The sequence below is a fragment of the Centrocercus urophasianus genome, unplaced genomic scaffold (genome assembly GCF_019232065.1).
Source record: "Centrocercus urophasianus isolate 14NV4802_14NV808 unplaced genomic scaffold, USGS_Curo_1.0 seq_16, whole genome shotgun sequence".
NCBI classification, from domain to species: Eukaryota; Metazoa; Chordata; class Aves; order Galliformes; family Phasianidae; genus Centrocercus; species Centrocercus urophasianus.
In genome coordinates, this window is record NW_024884711.1 from 29550725 (window position 1) to 29568447 (window position 17723).

Here is a 17723-nt window from a genome sequence, read left to right on the forward strand (position 1 = left end):
CCAGATGAAAAAAAGGTTGAAGGCTAGCAATAAAAAATAAAATAAAATAAATTGTTTGTATAGCAATAACCAAAACTAGATTAGGGGAAACAGAGAGTTATGGCAGAAATTACACAAAAAGGAGTTAAGATGCTCCTTGCTAAAGTAAAGAGAAAGCTTTTTACTTTTCTATTTTTCAGTTTGAGAAGCTGTTCCTGTTGTGCATTGTACAATGAGATTAGGTTCCCTGATCCTTTTCCAGCAACAGTAGCTGATAGGCTTTTATAGCATACTGCTGAATTTTTTCACGGGTTCCAAGAAGCCCAACTTCCTGACCCTAACTTCCACTGAAATTTGATGGTTTCTCATCTTCTCTAATGGTTGCAGTTGAAATAAAGATTCATGAGACACGGTATAAAAAATTACTTAAGCTAAAGAACTATGGTGGCATTTTCTGTTCCTTGATAAATAAATTTGTGTATTTGATATTTGATTTAGCTAGCATTTGAGTTGTGGCAGATTTAGAAAGATGACACTATATCTTGTACATACACAATCTGTTGAGTAAAGGTTTCAACATGTATTTCTGGGTTTCCAAAGAAAAAAATTCTTGTTGATTATGGTGCATTTATGAAATTAGTCAAATTGCAGAGCTGGCCTAAATATGTGCAATCATGAAATGTAATTAACACATGTTTTAGAAATGCAATCCTGAAATTCTGATGTACTGAAACAACCCAGAAATCTCTGTTTAACCTCATGGAAGGGGGAAAAAAAAGAAAAAAGAATTTGAATAAGGGCAATGAGGGGATTAGGGGTAAATTATTTACCTACTTGACTTTTTTTGTTTCAAAATAGAGGTTCTTTCCTCTTTGGTGACATTTCTGTCACCAGACAGATGCAAAGCAGAGACCCTGTGTCTCCACCATGGCTGGGTACTTACTTACTTATTAGAAGATCTTTTTATAAGAAAAATCCACTTAGCTGATCTGTAAGAACTGCATTCAGGAATCACAATATTGTAGTAGACAAACTCCTCTACTACTCATTTGTTGACTTTCAGCATTGATTTATGTTAATAATATAACTATTGAGCAGTTCTGGGTATTTTTCTAATGTAGGCACATCTTCCTGTCTTCCTGTCAATAACCTCAGACTAACTGCACTACTTCAATAGGCAGGTCCTGATGTACAAGAAGATAAAGGTTTCTGTCCTGTATTCTCTGTCGGGTTAGACTGCTAAATTAACCTGCAAGTTAGTAAAAATAAAAAAAAAAAAAAAAAAATGCTGAGCACATAGTGGTTTAACATAGTGGTTTAGGCAGTAGATGTCAAAATCTGTTAAATGTCTTTCTCTGTCTGTAAGTGTGTACAGAGGGAAATTTGAAGCCCTGGCTTTAGATGTGAGCAGAAGTGAGTCCGTCTGTAATTCTACCTCCACTTCCCTTACCAAGTTTACTTTCTAATTAATTCTTCACTAGGTCCATCCATAACTAACTCTAACTTAAGTCAAGGAGGAATGATCTGCAGGCATAATTACTTGCATTGCAAATTTTATGAAAACTTCTGGGAAAATTGTTGAAGGATCAGGTCAAGAGACCAACTTCATTACACCCATTATAAAGTCTATTTTCACTGCTTCTAAATTGCTGTGGTACAGTGTCACTCTGTATACCATGGCACAGGTATTTGCACAGAACTAGAAAACATAACTGCTGTTATTAATGCAGAAGCATAGTAGGCCATGCTGAAAATTGTGGTTCCAATTTTAATAAGCTTGAAGGCTTATTTCAGTTCTGAGTCTCTGCTCTTACAGGCTGAACAAGCTCCTGCTCATCTAGGTTTGCCAATATTATAATTTCATTATTAATCAGATACTACAGCCTTTGGCTGCTTACCAAATGATTTGAATGATGCGCTCTCCTTCAGTGTTAATTAGTGCGAGCTCTGAGATCTCAAAGATAAGAGCATAATACTTTGGTACATTTCCTCTAAAGTGCCCTTTATGTGATTTATTAGTTACACAGAGGTTCCAACCAGAAACATAAAATAGTTCTAACTTGTAAAGGATTACGATTTTAGGTTTCTGAATGCTTTTCCTTCATGAGCTGCCTGCATTTAGAATCTGAAAATTTATTTGATCTATCAATTATCTGAGAATGTGTATATATTATTTATTTCAATTAAAATTACTTGAAAGGAATAGAAAATACCCTGTTTGACTCACTTTGAAATATAAATATCTTATTTATCATTTTCTCAATATTAGAGGTATGTCAAGATACGCCTCAGGAGCCATGCTGGATCAGAAAGGGTCTTGCCAGGCCCATTGCCTCTTTCTTTTTATCCCCAGTAGTTTGAGGAAAATGCTTTGTGAAGGAGGTGGTCTACAGTAAGTTTCTGTCTTCACTCTTTTAAAACACATCCAGATTTTACCTCCGGTTATAGCTTGAGCATCTCCACTCTGTCAGTCCACGTCCATTAATCACATCTAGGGGTAAAACTGGTAGAAGCTTTCACAAATACCGAAGTTACTGGCTTTAAACTGACGATGTTTATCAGATCGTGCTTTTAATACTTTCTGTTATTAGATTTAGAAGTATATAGTGCATTTTGGATACAGTTAGATCAATACAAAGCATCTTGATGTTGATATGGTTAGTAGGTGTGAAGTAATATTTATCAAAGTAGTAGTATGCTAACAGTATGACTTAGAACATTTTCTATATTTCAAGAGAAAAAAATCATGTAATTAAAATAGTTGAAACAGGAAAAAAAATCTATGTACTGATGAGATCAAAGTTTTCTCCTATATGGAATAACCCATAGCAAATTTTGCAGGTGCCATGATGCAATTGTACTGTATAAAATAAATAAATAAATCATGAACTGTTAGGAGATAAAAATGTAGATTTGGCAAGCCACTAGAAGTACCCTGATGTGCTAATTTTATTTTTCTCTCCAGCACTGTATTTTTACTGTTTTAGAAAGTAGTTTGTTATGTTACAAAACCTTACAGCTTAGAAGTCATATTCATTTTTATTCAGGATTTGGTAAAACAAATTATAATCCCTTCCTTTGCAGGCAAGACTCAGCCTGAGGTGAAAGAGATTTAAAGACCTCCTGTAACTTTAGTATTTTTTGTTTTCTAATTTAGATGATTACCTCAACATATTAGTTGTTGACCATAAAAAGAAAATGGGCTGCAGTGGGAATGCGGAATGCGGGTAGATGTGTCTTTGCCTCTTTCTTTCTGAATGTAGGTTTAGTGCAGGAAAGGTGATTCAGAGGAAGAAAATGGGGTTCTGCAGATATTGCACTATAGTCCAGGAAGCCATTTGTATGTATCTAATGCACCTTGGTCATTGCAATGGGTGTTGAGATGTCTTAATACAGCTGTGGTGGGTGGTAAATGTTACTTCCATGGATCAAGCCTTTGGTGTTCTGCATCTCAGACAGAAGGCATGTATCTGCAACTCTATCGGATTCTTTTCAATTTGCTAGCTTGTGGGCATCCCTATCCCTGTAGCATTGTGGCAACTTCTTCTAAGTTGGAGCAGGGAGGGCAGCTTTGAATAGATGCTGATGAAGACAGCAGAGGAGTGATCGAGTTCATCTGTAGAGCTGTCCCTCTGCATCTGGCAGCTGATTGCTTGATGAAGCAGGCAGCAAAGTAGCAATTTGTTGAAGACAAGTCTTCTAAGCCTTTTAAGAAATTCAAGAAAACGCGTTTTGAAGAGCCACCAATTAAAGGAAAACAAGCTTGATTACTCAGGGTGTAAGGAAACTTCTAGCTAGAGATTGCTTATTTTGTCTGTCTGTTAAATTCTGAGTTCTCTAAGTGACGTAGTACTACAATAGCATGCGGTTGAGAGTGATTAAATAACTTAGGAAATGAGCTTATTAGATTTTTGGCCAATTAGACAGGAAGAAAGAAAGGATCACTGGAGCTTAAATTCTTACGGAGATTTTTTTCTGTACTGTAAACTCTTTCTGGTCTGTTAAGGACAACAACTGATAGACTTTGGGGCAGGGTGCGGGGATTATTCCAATCACTTGTCACCAATCAAGATCTGTATCCAGCAATTCACATAAACATGCTTAACTTTGAACGAGAGAATTGCTGGTGGGAGTTTCCTTATATACTTATGAAACCCTGTCAGAGCTTTGAGAAACAGAAGAGGGGTTGTACAGTTAGGGCTGGGCTGGTCTTGTCTCCGCTGTTTGACTGCATCCATTTCTCCTTATAATGTTGATATTTACCATTTCCTTTGACCCCAGAAACTGATTTAAAAGCAATGTCTTTGTGCACTTAAATAAAGTTTCCTTTTTTGGAGTGGTAATGCTAAAAACAGAACGTCCTGCTCTAATGTGGGTGATGTTCATGAGCTTTGGCAGCATGTAGGTGTCACTACAGAAAGGGTTTTGGACTAGATGACCCTTAGGGGTCCTTTCCAATCCAAATCATTCTATGACTCTAAGATTCTCCTGTAGTACTGATTCCTAAACGATCTATGATGTAGGAAAATGGTATTTATTATATCTTTGGTAGGTAGTTTTCTATTTTTCTGTGTCTTTTGTGTCCAGACAGCATATTTGATAGTTAGTATGGAACTTGGAAATAGTGTCTGTTGCTCAGAAGCTTCTGCCAAACAGAAGGAGCAGATTGCTACTGCAAATGAACTATTTTCCGGTGTATTTCTTCATCTGTACTCATTTTATTTTACTCTTTGTGACTTCTAGTTTGCAGCTAACATTTCATTTGGAACCTCCAAGTACTGCTCTTAGAACAAGTTCCACTTATTCCTGGAAAATGCAAAATAGAGCAGTCCTCTGCTTCCTCTCTGTCCCAAAGCATACAAGGCAATATGAAAAGCACGTTTGATTTTTAGTGCTAAGTGTGATAAATTACTGGAGCCTTACTGTACTCACTGTAGCTGAAATCAATTAACAAAAACTAGTTGGGTTGGGAGAATTGGAAACTACTTAAGAATTTATGGATTTTTTTGGTAGTTATACTGGCATGAAAAAGTTGTGAACAATGTGAATAAAGTGCATAAGGAATATATAAAGCACACCACCCATCTCCACTGGTGCTTTACAGGGGATGTAGTGAGTGCCTGCAACCTTCACACACCATTCACATTTATCAGTTGCGCAGCTTTATTTCTAAACAGCAACAGACGTTCATGGGAATTTCATGCCTCTCAGAATGTTTATTTGGCTGGCTGTCACCATGACTTCCAAGCTATTTCCACATAAAATTAGCAGCAGAGGCTAAGTTGAAACACAACTTCAGTGTTTCTCAGTCTCCTTTATTTTTGGACTCCTTTTGATTAGATGTTAATTTTTCTTACATTTGTTTCATTTTGGAAAGTGACAGCTATAGGTAGACAAATGTTAAAGTCAAAAAACGTAACATGGAAAACTTTTCCCAGACTTAAAATAGGCAGGAAGATAAAACACATGGGATGGTTAGAGGAGCCTACAAAACTTAGTCCAAATTATTATATTTTTCTGAAGCAGAATATGCTGCTTATTCTCTCAGACTGTTATGGTTTTGTTGGTTCATCAGAGATATAACTGGCTATTCTACAGAGTAGTTTCAAAGCATTTTTTAAAAAATTTAATATTACTATGTTTTAGACTATGATCAGTAAAAGATAGTCCCAGCTGATTTATAACCTTGTTTTGTTTTGTTTCTCACACAGGTGTGCTTTATCAAGTTGTTCAGAGCTTCCCTGGCGTGGAGAAAAACGTGCAAGTGGATGCATATGTAAATAGCCACAGGTGGAGAAGGCACTCAGAGTCTCTTAAATCAGTCAGCACTAACAGAGCCAGTATGGGGCAGGATTCTTCTGAGCCAGGTGGTTTTACAGATCTGCTGCTAGAAGAGGGACATGAGAATGCCACTCAGATCGAGGTACAAATTCATTTCACTTTTTATTTAATTTGTTATTTTTGAAAGGGGGGGAGGGGAGGAAATAAATCGAAAAAGGTGAGTTCTTCAATACATTCATGCCTTAGCAGTTGAATATAGCCTTGTGATTGTGTGTCTGTCCCTGCAAGCATGTGGAAATCTGTTTTTCCTCCTGCCTTGAGATTGGAGAACATCTCTTCTGGTTTCTGTGGAGAGTCTCTTGAAGATGTCTGTCTTGGTGGAAACTAGTTATGGAAAGTACTCTGTTGTAGCAGTGCTTTCTACTTAACTGGAAAAGGAAACAGTATATATAAAATAAAATAGAAATTTTAAAAGTTCCTCCATCTTGCATAGATATCATGTAAATCTCCTTGAAAGTCAGTTGGGTCTTTAAAGGTACTCTCAGTTTAGAGAACTGTAGGTACAGTGAAAGTTGTCCATGAATAACTTCAGATCCACTGTTGTTTTCAATTGGTGCTAAACATATCTAGCTACAATGATTTGTGTAAATTTTATTTATCTTACAGATAAAGCTGTAAATAAGTATTGTATTAGTATGGAAGCTGTAAATAAGTATTGTATTAGTATGGATTTTTTTAAAGTACTAGATTTGGTTGTTCTCTAATTAATAAAATCTCTATTGTGTTCATCAATAAAATACAGCTTGTAATAGACAATACTTAAAATTTTCTATCTTTGCTTGCGAAGCTTCAGTGCTTTTTTTTTTTTTTTCTACTGTTGAGGAGCTCATTCTCAAACAAACAACAGTTTTTAGGTTTAAGATTATAAACTTATACAATAAGAAACGCAATATAAAACTTGTCTGTAGAGATAATGATGAGTCAAAATAATAACTCATTTTTCAATGTTTTGTGCTTTTTCTTTTTTTTTTTTTTTTTATTTGATTTAAAATGATTTGTTTATTTTGCCTCATTCCCCACCATCTAGCCATACTTGTAGCAGCTCACTCCAGCACAAAAGATTTCAATCCAGTTTCTAATTATTTTAGCACATAAAGTATGGTGTCTTGGATACAGGAAAGTTTGTGTAGCTGATCTTTCCATGGCTCAGAGGTAGACCTGTGTGCATTGTCACTTGTGTATCCAGTCTGTTGACTTCCATGCTCCTACAGCATGAAATGAGTCAGAGTTGTCTCCCTGATACTTGCATTTGGCAACGTTTGGGGGAAAAATGAATGCTTGAAAATGGATGTATATTGAACGATGTTTTCTGTAGCTACGTTTCCTGCCTGATTAATGGCACTGCAGAGTCTTATCCTCAAAAGTACACTATCCCTACTGAGTTTATTAAATTCAGATTCTGTGCTCCCCTATGTCCCTTTCTTATTCTAGTCTTCCTAGCATGGTAAAATAACTGAATTATGTTCTTGCACATTATCGGATCTTTTTGTAAAATCCCCACTAAAACACACAGGCTCTTTTTTTTTTTTTAAAAAAAAAAAAAAAAAAAAAAAAAAGTGAAAATTGGTGCCTACCTTTACAGAAGAGGTAAAGTGTATGACCAGAATTCACGGTAGAAGTGTTGCAGTGTTCTGCAGCTTAGGAACTGGAAATGCATGCTGGAAATCATATTCATTATTATTATTTTTTTTTAAACTCCTCTTCTGCATGTGTTGCATGTCTTGTGGGAGAAAATCCATAGAATGAGTACTGCTTGCCACTCGTATTTAATTACACTGCAGTACTATTACATTTCTTTATCACATGTAGTGTTTATCTCTGAATTATTGTATGGACTTTCCCTGCATGTATGAAAGAATTTTCCACTGGAATCCTGATCAGTGATGAACATATCTTTTAATTTTTATTTGTTTTTGTTATATTCTTCCTTCTACTGATGAGTTTACTTCCTACCCAGATTTTGCTTTTTTTTTTTTTTTTTTTTAATGGCAATTAATTCTGCGCTCTACTTAAAAATAACTCAGAATGTTTCCTGTGTGATCAAATCCATACAGCCACCACTTGGCAAATGATAGAATCCATCTATGTGCATGATAGCTCATGTCCATTAGATTTTCTTGATTTAGGGCAGTGAGATTTATTTTACTTTTGTTTTCCTTTAGAATGGCACCACTCCAAATCTCCCTAATCCATAAATTATATTAAGATCAATGGAATATGAACTTCAGACCTCCAAGAGCAGCCTCAAGAAAGTGCATTTTTAATCAGTTTAATCATGTCTTTGCAGGGTGGACTTGCCCCCATCCTGAAGGATAATAGTGGTCAAATTGTCTTATGCTGTTACTCTGGTCTGAAAGCCCGAACAGTGCAACCACTAGGGATGCCAGAAACATTCACTGTCACCCTTCTCAGCTTTGTTTGTCCTCTTTCATTTGTTTGACAGTGTTATTCAGGAACTCATACAAACTAATGCATCAGATGTTTTCTTGAATAAGATGTTCTCTTGAACCAGACTCTCTGGAAGTTGAAACATATTGCAGAGATAAGCTGAAGCATTGGATATAGTCATATTATATGCAGAACCATTGGAAATGGACATGGCCCTCAGAAGGAGGTGATGGAACCTTCTCAGAGATCTGTCCTGTTGTTGGAGGGATAGGAATTGCATGGGCCCGAGGTGGAGAGTGGTGGCAACCCAAACCAAAACTGGTAGTGCTAAGAAAAAGGCAAGGGGTGGGAGGAACACCTTTCTGCTGTGGAGTAGATCTTCTGTGTGTATGGCATGTGTGGTATTTTCTGAAGAGTTGACAGTGAGCTGGAGATAACAAGGTAAGATTAATTTATAGCAAATGGATATCATAAACACATTAGCAAATGGTATGAGATTATGAAAGCACTTCTTCCTCTTAGTTTAATAGGATTTTTAATAATGTTCCAGTTAGAGATGAGAATGTTTTAAATCTAAAAGAATTTCCCAAGGATAGAGGTTGGTCCCATCTGCTTTCTGGGGCCAAGGTCAGTACATATTTTAATGTTTGCATTTTTTCTACATAATATAAGAAGAATGAGTGAGTGAGACCTTAATAAGTGTGGAAAAGGGTGAGATACAGTCTTGTACAAACGGACACAAATGCTACAGCCCTATAGAGATCCCTGAAGTAGATGGCATTTAAATGCGTGGGGAATACATTGTCAGCAGTCCAAATTTACAGAAGAGTGAACCCTGAAAATGCAGTACTTTGGTGATGCAGTGCAACCAGATCGGCTTCTTGGCCCTGTGGCAAATGAAAACTTCAGAGTGTGTCTCTTCAAAAGTGGAAGCTTCTCTGGATAAGTCTTGTATAGGAGAAATACGAATTGATTACTGCTGTTTTGTTTTTTTTGTTTTCCCCCTTCCAATCTATTTTGGGACTCTGCTTTCCAATCTTAGGAATCAGGGTTGGTTAGGTTTGTTTTTGTTTTTGCTTGTTTGCTGAATAAATTACCTCTCTTTTAGTGTGCTCAGAAAATTCAGAAGTGCCTTTTACTTATGGTAAACGAGCCCAGGAAATGCAATGGGTAGGGTAGGATTTGTTGTTGCAATCACTGTATGTCCTTGGAAAAGTAATGAGCTGAAAATAGGTCTCAATAAATATGTCTAGTTTGACATATCTTCTTTCAAACAAGGAGAAAACTAGGACAAATATTCTTTTTTTTTCACCTGTTCTCATAAAAGCATGGTTATTAAGTAATTGACTCTTTATTTTAACAATGTTAATGCTTCTAGCTAGATTCATGGTCACGTTTTGACTTTTGTATTAATATCCAAAGCACTGAAGTCATCCAAAGGTAATGAAAGCAGGTAGCAGAAGTTCTTGTTCCTCTCTTACTAGAAAGGGAGCTGATCTCTGAAATGCATCCAGTGTGGATGTCAGATTCCTAAAACCTGAGCAAATGATTTTTTTTTTATTTTTTTTTTTGTCACAGTGCTCTCTAATGTAGGAATGACCATAGGGCGCTGAACAGAGGGGCTTAATAGTGCTTTAATATATAATTATGCATCACAAAAAATATAGCATATTTTTCAAAGTCTAAAATACTTATCATTTTCTAAGTGGTGATGAGACATTATGTAAGAGCTCTGTACAGAGATTATTCTCCAGCATTTATAATTTTTTTTATCTTGTTTCCCAGGTATTCCCATCAAAGCAGCTCCAAGCACAGACTTTATAAATAATTTCTAGAAAAACTGCTTGGTCCCATTCCTGACCATAATACTTGTGATGATAGAAATTATTGCTGTTTCGCAAAATGAGCATAGTTTTTTGGTAGGAAAGATATTCCTACGGATATGACTGATATCTCTTCTTTTGTGTACTGCTTTTAACTAAAATAGAGTTGATGCTAACTGAGGGCTCTCTTCTTCTTCTCCTTTCTTTAGTTTCTCTAGATGTTGTTTGGAATGTATGTTTTTAGCAATCCTTGTAATTTAGACCTGGAAAGCGTCTTGTCTGTCAGAACTCTAGTGGATTTCTTTCTGGCAGCACACTTCTGCTGAACTTTGCATTTTCTCCAGGAGTTACTGTCCAAAAAGAGGCTTTTCCCTTATCAGTCCCAGTCCCTTGACAGCAGTGAAGATGTCTGGTTCTGACTGGCAAAAACAGCAGAAGGGATTGAGTTTGACAACGCTTGGGATTTGAGAGCAATTGTTCTCATCTACTGGCAGTGGTGTTAGCGTACTCACTGCTCTATTCTTACTGCAAGTCTGAGCAAGGAAAAAAATAATGGTTAGGATTAAATTCCACTCAGCTGAACAAATGATAAGGTGTTCCTGGAATTACTGCTCCAATGCACTGCATTAAAAGTAGAAAAACTTGTTTGTGCGCAACTGTGTGTAGCTTAAAACTAAGCAGTATTGTGATTGCACAGTGAGCTGCTAGTTTGGCCAAGCCCACCTCTATCTTGCTTCTATATGTTTGTGTGTGTGTATATATATATATATATATATATATGTATGTATATATATATATATATGTAATTGTATATATACACATATATGTGTATATATAATATATGTATTTATTTTTTTCCCCATCACAATATTTTAGTGCCATTTGTGGCTGAAGGAATTAGAAATAAAGACCAGTGAAGCCAGGGCTTCCTAACTAATGCTTCCTATTTTGTTATGTTGGCTCACGATGTCAGAGGTGAATATCAGTGGTATGGCAACAGAGGTTAAACCTTCTCACCAATATCCCGTTACGTTTTGTTGTTATGTGACAGATGGCAGCAGTGGGGCAGTCTGACAAAATGGCGTCACGTGGAAGTGTGGATGGGACCGTAGTCTATCACCGAATTCCTCCATGCGGTGAAAATTACACCTGTTGACATTCATCAATGCTTGCTGAATGCTTATGGAGTTCAAACAGTGGATGTGAGCACAGTGAGGCAGTGGGTGGTGCATTTCAGCAGTGGTGACAGGGAGTCACCTTCTGTACTTTATAAAGTGCACTGGTGCACTTTATTTTTTATGAATATACGCATACAGGCTCTTGTTCATTGCTGGTGAAAATGCATAGCTGATGGTGGTGACTGCTGGAAAATAGTGTTTTGTAGCTGAGAATTTTCTCTATGAAGTAGTGTTGTTGTGCTCTTTTTATCTGTAGTTTTCATGGAAATTCATGAAGTATGTCTGGTCTAAGAAAGTACTGCCGCTCTTGTGACTTCTTGGCACTGCACCTTTAAATCAATGCCATGTTATTTTTTTTCACAATGAGAACTGAAAGATTAAAATAGAAATTTATGATGTACTACAGGAATCTTGGAATATGCTGGAATTCAGTAAAACAATCATAGATATCTGTTGGCTTTTCTATGTAGCAGACAACCCTGAAAATAAAAACCATTTTATTTAGTTTTCATACTTAATTCTGAAACCTGGAATACGCTCTTTAAATGGTTAAAGATTGTCTATCTATCTATGATTGTCTATCAGTGTTTCTAAAAAGCCTCTATTATTCTCTGCGCAGAATAGTTTGTTGCTATTGAGGATTCAGTTGCCATTTTAAAACGTTCTCATTCAAAATTTTCGAGAAATTATTCCAACTAACAATGTAATTTTTAGGAATATGTCATTTTGTTCTCAACATAATATCCTCCTTTTCCTCAAATTGAGAGGGGAAAAAATATTTTTGACATCTTCATGTGGTTTCAGGAGACACTTGCGCATTCTCAAATGAAGCTGCTTCAGGTTATATTCTTAGATGCAAGTTTCTATGAATTACTGCTACATCCAGTACTTCAATGATTATTTTTAATGTCTACTAAAAAAAAAAAAAAGCTAGGAAGTGAATTTTTCTGGAATCTGTACAGGTGAAATGAAACAACCAATCCTCTACTCTCACTGATTCAATACATTAAACATCCTAGTCCTCTTACTAAGTGAGAGCAAACAGTATGTCACTTGCAACTAGAATTAGAATCTGGGATCATAATTAATTTACTTTTTTTTACCCCCCACTTGTCCAGCTGAATTTTCTACCAGTGATGTCATACTTCCTAGCTAGCCAGCAGACCCATATGTCACTGTCTCATTTCCTGTCAGTTGCAAAAGGGTAAACTGGACAAAAATGTGATATATCTTTTTTGTATTGAATTTATTAATTGCTTGCTTAAATCAAAGCAATTGTGACGCTTGCATAGTGATGGTCTTTAGATGGACTTGAATTCATTATCAACCCTGCAAAAAGTGCTGAAGAAATGATCATATTGGTAGTTTCATTTTTCTAAATCTAAAGGAATGATAATTCTACTGCTAACTCAAATATATCTGAAACATGAAAAGGTTAAGACTTGAGGGAACAATTGTTCTTTTTTTCTTTTAAACTTCCATGGAGGGAGAGGGAGGAGGAAAGAAATTAAAAATGAGTTTTCCTTACTCCTAAGTAAGGGAATTCACAATTCTGCATGGTAATCTTTCGTTCATTTCCACATGCTTAGCTATGTTGGCATGTGAGGCGTTTAACATACTGATGATAATGAATTTTTACAGTAAGGAAGGATACAGGGGATTTGGAATTTAATGGAATCTGCCTTTGAATTTTCTTGATGGTATTACTTCGCGTTTCTGTTTCCCTCTTCATGTTCCTAAAAACATATTACAATTACTCCAAAATCACTGAACTCATATCTGAAAAGCTATGAGAGGTATCGGCAACAGACCTACTTTTTTGTTCTGAATTAATTCTTTCAGTCATGCATATCACAGCCCTTGCTTGCAGAAGTTGGCTGAAAATATCTTCAGCTAATGGAAGATGAGTGTTAGGTGGGACTGTGTACATTGGGTAGGCCACTCCAGTCACCTCCTTTCTGACCACATTCAACTTGGCTATATCCATTCACAAGAGATATAGCAAATACAGAAATAGATAAAAATTTAAAAATGTGAGAGAGACCATGGGGACTTAAGATGAAATCCAGTTGCCTAGCTTTTTGGCAGAAAGGTTATGCTGGATGTTTCTTTCCCCATGTGTAGAATACAGGTCTCCTAAACGCGTTGAACCATGTCTTACAGACTCGCATGGCATTGGTTCCTGTGCTTAGAAGTTGCATCTCAGCCCTGGTCATTACAGTCAGTGTTTGGGGTTTGTTTTGCTCTAAAATCTGATGAGCTGAAAAGAGACCTAAACTGACAGTGTCTGGTTTCTGTAGAGTAGTAGAAATCTGAGCAACAACTTCATAATTTTTCATCTCTGTCTTCCTCTCTAAGCTGTGAATTATATTTGGCATGTTCATTGTGGATTTCACCGAGCTCTATGTTTTAGTAATTAAAGATTCAATAATGTTATATGTGGGAGCTAATTTAGAAAGTGATTGACTTGTAGTTTTGGTTGCAATCTGTGTAAATGTGATGATCTCTAGAGAAGCCATGGTAGTACAGATCATTCTTAAGCACCCAGGCTCTAGGATGGACATGCTGATGCCTGAACAGCATGGTCTTGACAGAGTCATGAGTGAGGTGGAAGTTTCAAATTAGGCTTTATCCTTACTTTGGCCATCTTTCCCTGAGTTTTGCAGGAAGAAAAGCTGCTGCTTTAGTAAACGAGCATTCCTGTTTGTATCAACTTGATATCTATCAGTCATAACTTATTCTTACAGCCTACTGCTTTATGATTTCAGCTGTGATCCCTGACAGATCCCTGAAATGTGTCATTAACTGTTCAGGAATAACAGCGCCCAAATAAGTGTGGAGGCAGCTTCCTCAACTGACCTACAGAAAGTCTTGGTCAGCTTAAAACTACAGCTCCTGCTATTAATTTAATTGCTCAGAGCTTTAACACTGTATTTCCTGATTTAAGTTTGCCATCTTCTCTTCTTACGTGATGCTTCAATATCTGGATCCAAAAGAAAAAAAAGAAAAACAAAACAAAGTACAGAATGCTGTTAAACCAAATTTATGCTGTATCATGAGGATAAAATACTGTACAAATGGTACAGATGAGGCTGTATGTATGTCACAGCATTTGCACGCCCTCCACTATAAGGGCAGGCTGAGGGAGCTGGAAATCTTCAGCTTAGAAAAGAGAAGGCTTCAAGGAGACCTTATAAGCAGCCTTCCAGTACCTGAAGGGTGTCTACAGGAAAGCTGGGAACAGACTTTTTAGAAAGGAAAAGGGGAAATTGGTTTTAAAGTGGTAGAGGGTAGATTCAGAATAGATATGATGTGGTGTAGGCCTAGGACTTAGCTTTTTGTTACATTTACAATCATTTATAGAGTTTCAATTTTATAAATGTCACTGATACATTAAAAATGAGAGAAAAAAAAAAAAAAACCTGACGTTTAATAATCACGATAAGATCAATTTGCTGCTAAGTGTTTTCATAGTAATTTTATTGTCTTCCATGTATTTTCTTTTTAGTAGAGGGGGTGGTACATAGCAGTCGAAGGCTTACTGTGAGAATTACTCAAAGTCCTGCTCCAACAAATCAGAAACAAAACTGCATAATTAACATTTCTCTACTGTAATTTTTTAGTGAGTTACTTGCTCTTTTTTATTTTTTCTTCTTTAAGAAAGATGTTGGTGAAACTTTTGCTCTTTTGAAGCTTGTCTCTCATGACAAGACATTCCAAGGAGCTTTATAAGACTGCTAAATAGGCTGACAGTTTTCTAGCCATCCCTAAAAGGGAAGCTTCCTTTCAGAAGCAGCTGAATATCATGAAAAAGGCAATGGCTCCAAGCTGACTCTTCACAAAGCCAGTAAGATTAAATGGCTTTTTGGATTAGTAGCAGGTTTATGGCTTCCTTCTTTGCCAGGCTGTCTGTCAGCATATGTGATTCTTCATTATAGGCGCTGTCAGACACTCCAACAGGAAAGTGCACTTTAAAATCCTTGGCACTAAAGCTCCAAGTTGATGCAGAACCATAGAAATTCATTTGCATACAAAAGGGTAAAGTCATGAGCTCAGGTCTTGTTTTTGAGCCCAGCTGATGGCGTCATTGAGTGTTTACAGAAACAGCCTCCAGATGCAAATCTGTGAGGTTCTAGGACTCAGCCTCCTCTGAAAATCCCATTATTTGAGGACTCCAACACATACATGAGTGGAATTCTAGTACTTTGTGGAGAAATCATATGGTGTATTCTTTGAGAATACAGTGTGAGATGAAGTCCTTAATGCCAATGTATGCAAATAGAGGATTTCCTCTTCTTTTAGGATGTGCTCTTCTCATTCATTAGACATGGCATTCAAAATAGATAGGATGTTCAAAGGGGATTTTGCTAAGGCTTATGTAATCAGTGGTAAAGTTCACAGGCTGTCTTCAAGTTGCTGGCTGTTGATGTGGATGATATAGGTTATGTAGGGGAAACAATGAGGCAGTCTTGTAAATTCTGTATTTCCTGAGATGCATATAGAACAAATGTTTTTGTTAAGAAACTGACCAGCAGAGGTTATCTTTGACACAAAGCACTTACTAAAGAAAATTTTTGAGCATCGGAGAACTCCGCATAATAATCGTGCTCTTTAGACAGCAGCCACTATATATATTCTCCACAAGATTTCCACACAGTAGTTTGTGTGCCTCCTATCTTGTGAAATTAGTGCTTTTACTTTTTGAAGGGTCAGGAAGTGTCTGATCTTATAAATCTTTAAAATTTTATCACTGCTATGTTACAACTATAATTGCATGCTCTTGTGTTAAAATGCAGTTAAATGAAAGCAGCATGTTAAGTGTTGTTTTTCCTCATTTTCCGTGACCTTAATCTTTCTATTAGGACCTCATCTCAGCATCAAAAGTCTTTTCCCATGCTCCCTCATTTCTCTTGCTAATGGCTGTAGTGCTGGGTAATGCTGAACATGCACATGTATCTTTTTCAATCCCCCCAAAGGTAGAGGTTGGGCAGAGAGTGGCCTGAGAGCAGCCCTGAGGAGAAATATTTGAGAGTGTCAATTGAAAAAAGACTCAACATGAGCTGGCAGTGTGCTCTTGCAGCCTGGAAAGCTAACTGTATCCTGGGCTGCATCAAGAGAAGGGTGACAAGCAGGTTGAGGGAGGTGATTCTGCCCTTCTGCTCTGCTCTCGTGAGATCCCACCTGGAGTACTGCATCTAGTTCTGGGGCCCTCCACACGAGAAGGAGACGGAGCTGTTGGTGAGGGTCCAGAGGAGGGCTTACAAAGGTGATCAGAGGGCTGGAGTGCCTCAGCTATGGGACAGGCTGAGAGAAATGGGGTTCTTCAGCCTACGGAAGAGAGGCTCTAAGGAGACCTTATAGTGCTTCCAGTACTTGAAGGGGGCCAACAGGAAAGCTGGGAAGGGACTTTTTATAAGGGCATGTAGCAACAGGATGAGGGGAATTGGTTCTAAATTGGAAGAGGTTAGATTTAGACTAGAAATCAAGAAGAAATTCTTTACTGCAAAGGTGGTTGGAGACTGGAACAGTCTGCCCAGAGAGGTTGTGGATGCCCTTTCCCTGGAAATATTCAAGGCTGGGCTGGGTGGAGCTTTGAGCAGTTTGGTCTTGAGGGAGGTATCCCTCCCAATAGCAGAGGGGTTGGAACTAGAAGATCTTAAAGGTCCCTTCCAACTCAAAACAGTCTATGATTCTAGAGTCCAACATCAGGTGTCATTTCCATGCTGCTCTCTTGCACTGTTTTTGTCTGATGGCTGCTAATAACATGCAGAATGATAAGATCAATTTTCTATTAAAAATTCAAAAATGTTCAGCAATTAATTATGGCTTTAGTTTACTGTTGTTACAGGCTATGATACAGAGAGGAAGTAAGGAAATAACTAGTGCTGAGTGAGGCTGGGTACAAATAACCAGTTGAGGAAACTGGTTTTGTTGTCTGCTTGTAGGATTATCTTGCTGCTGGCTTGTTTTAATAGAAAAGGTGTTTTTTTGTTTGTTTTTTTTTTTTTTTTTATTCTTCCATGAAATGAATTACTAGGTCTACTTTTCTTCATTAGGGAAATACTTGAAATTGCTAACTCATTTCTTCTTTCTAAATTTCCCAATCTATATTTTATTTTCTTTGTTCTCTCCCTGAAAAATGTTCTATTTTTAATACATAATTACCTGTTTTCTCCTTCCAGAGTTTCCAATTTATTGTGCAAATACAGCTTTTAGAAAACATAATTAGACAATTACAGATTAATTTCATAAGCTATTCCTCTATAAATGCTCAATAACATCAGAATTAAAGTCAACTTTGTGAACACACTGTTTGATGATGAATTTCCTCACTACTGATTTTTTGGAGCAGAAAAAAAGAAGCACTTTAATTTCATTAAAAAGTACGCATAGTCTGCAATTTTAGCAATAATTGGGCGATAATTATTTTCTTTAAAAAAATCATACACCAGTTCCTCTTTTTTCACTGACAAAATTAAGCATCTATAAATCTTAACTTCATATTCCTGATGGC

At 36.9% G+C, this 17723-nt stretch overlaps 1 protein-coding gene across 1 annotated transcript in view; it reads left to right on the top strand.

Annotated features, from left to right (window-relative positions):
- PLXDC2 (plexin domain containing 2) overlaps nucleotides 1–17723 on the top strand; it is a 225653-nt gene that overhangs the window by 106128 nt on the left and 101802 nt on the right. Inside the window, exon 2 of the mRNA XM_042817552.1 lies at nucleotides 5691–5902. Coding sequence (XP_042673486.1) covers nucleotides 5691–5902 — 212 coding nt within the window. The remainder of the gene's footprint in view (nucleotides 1–5690; nucleotides 5903–17723) is intronic.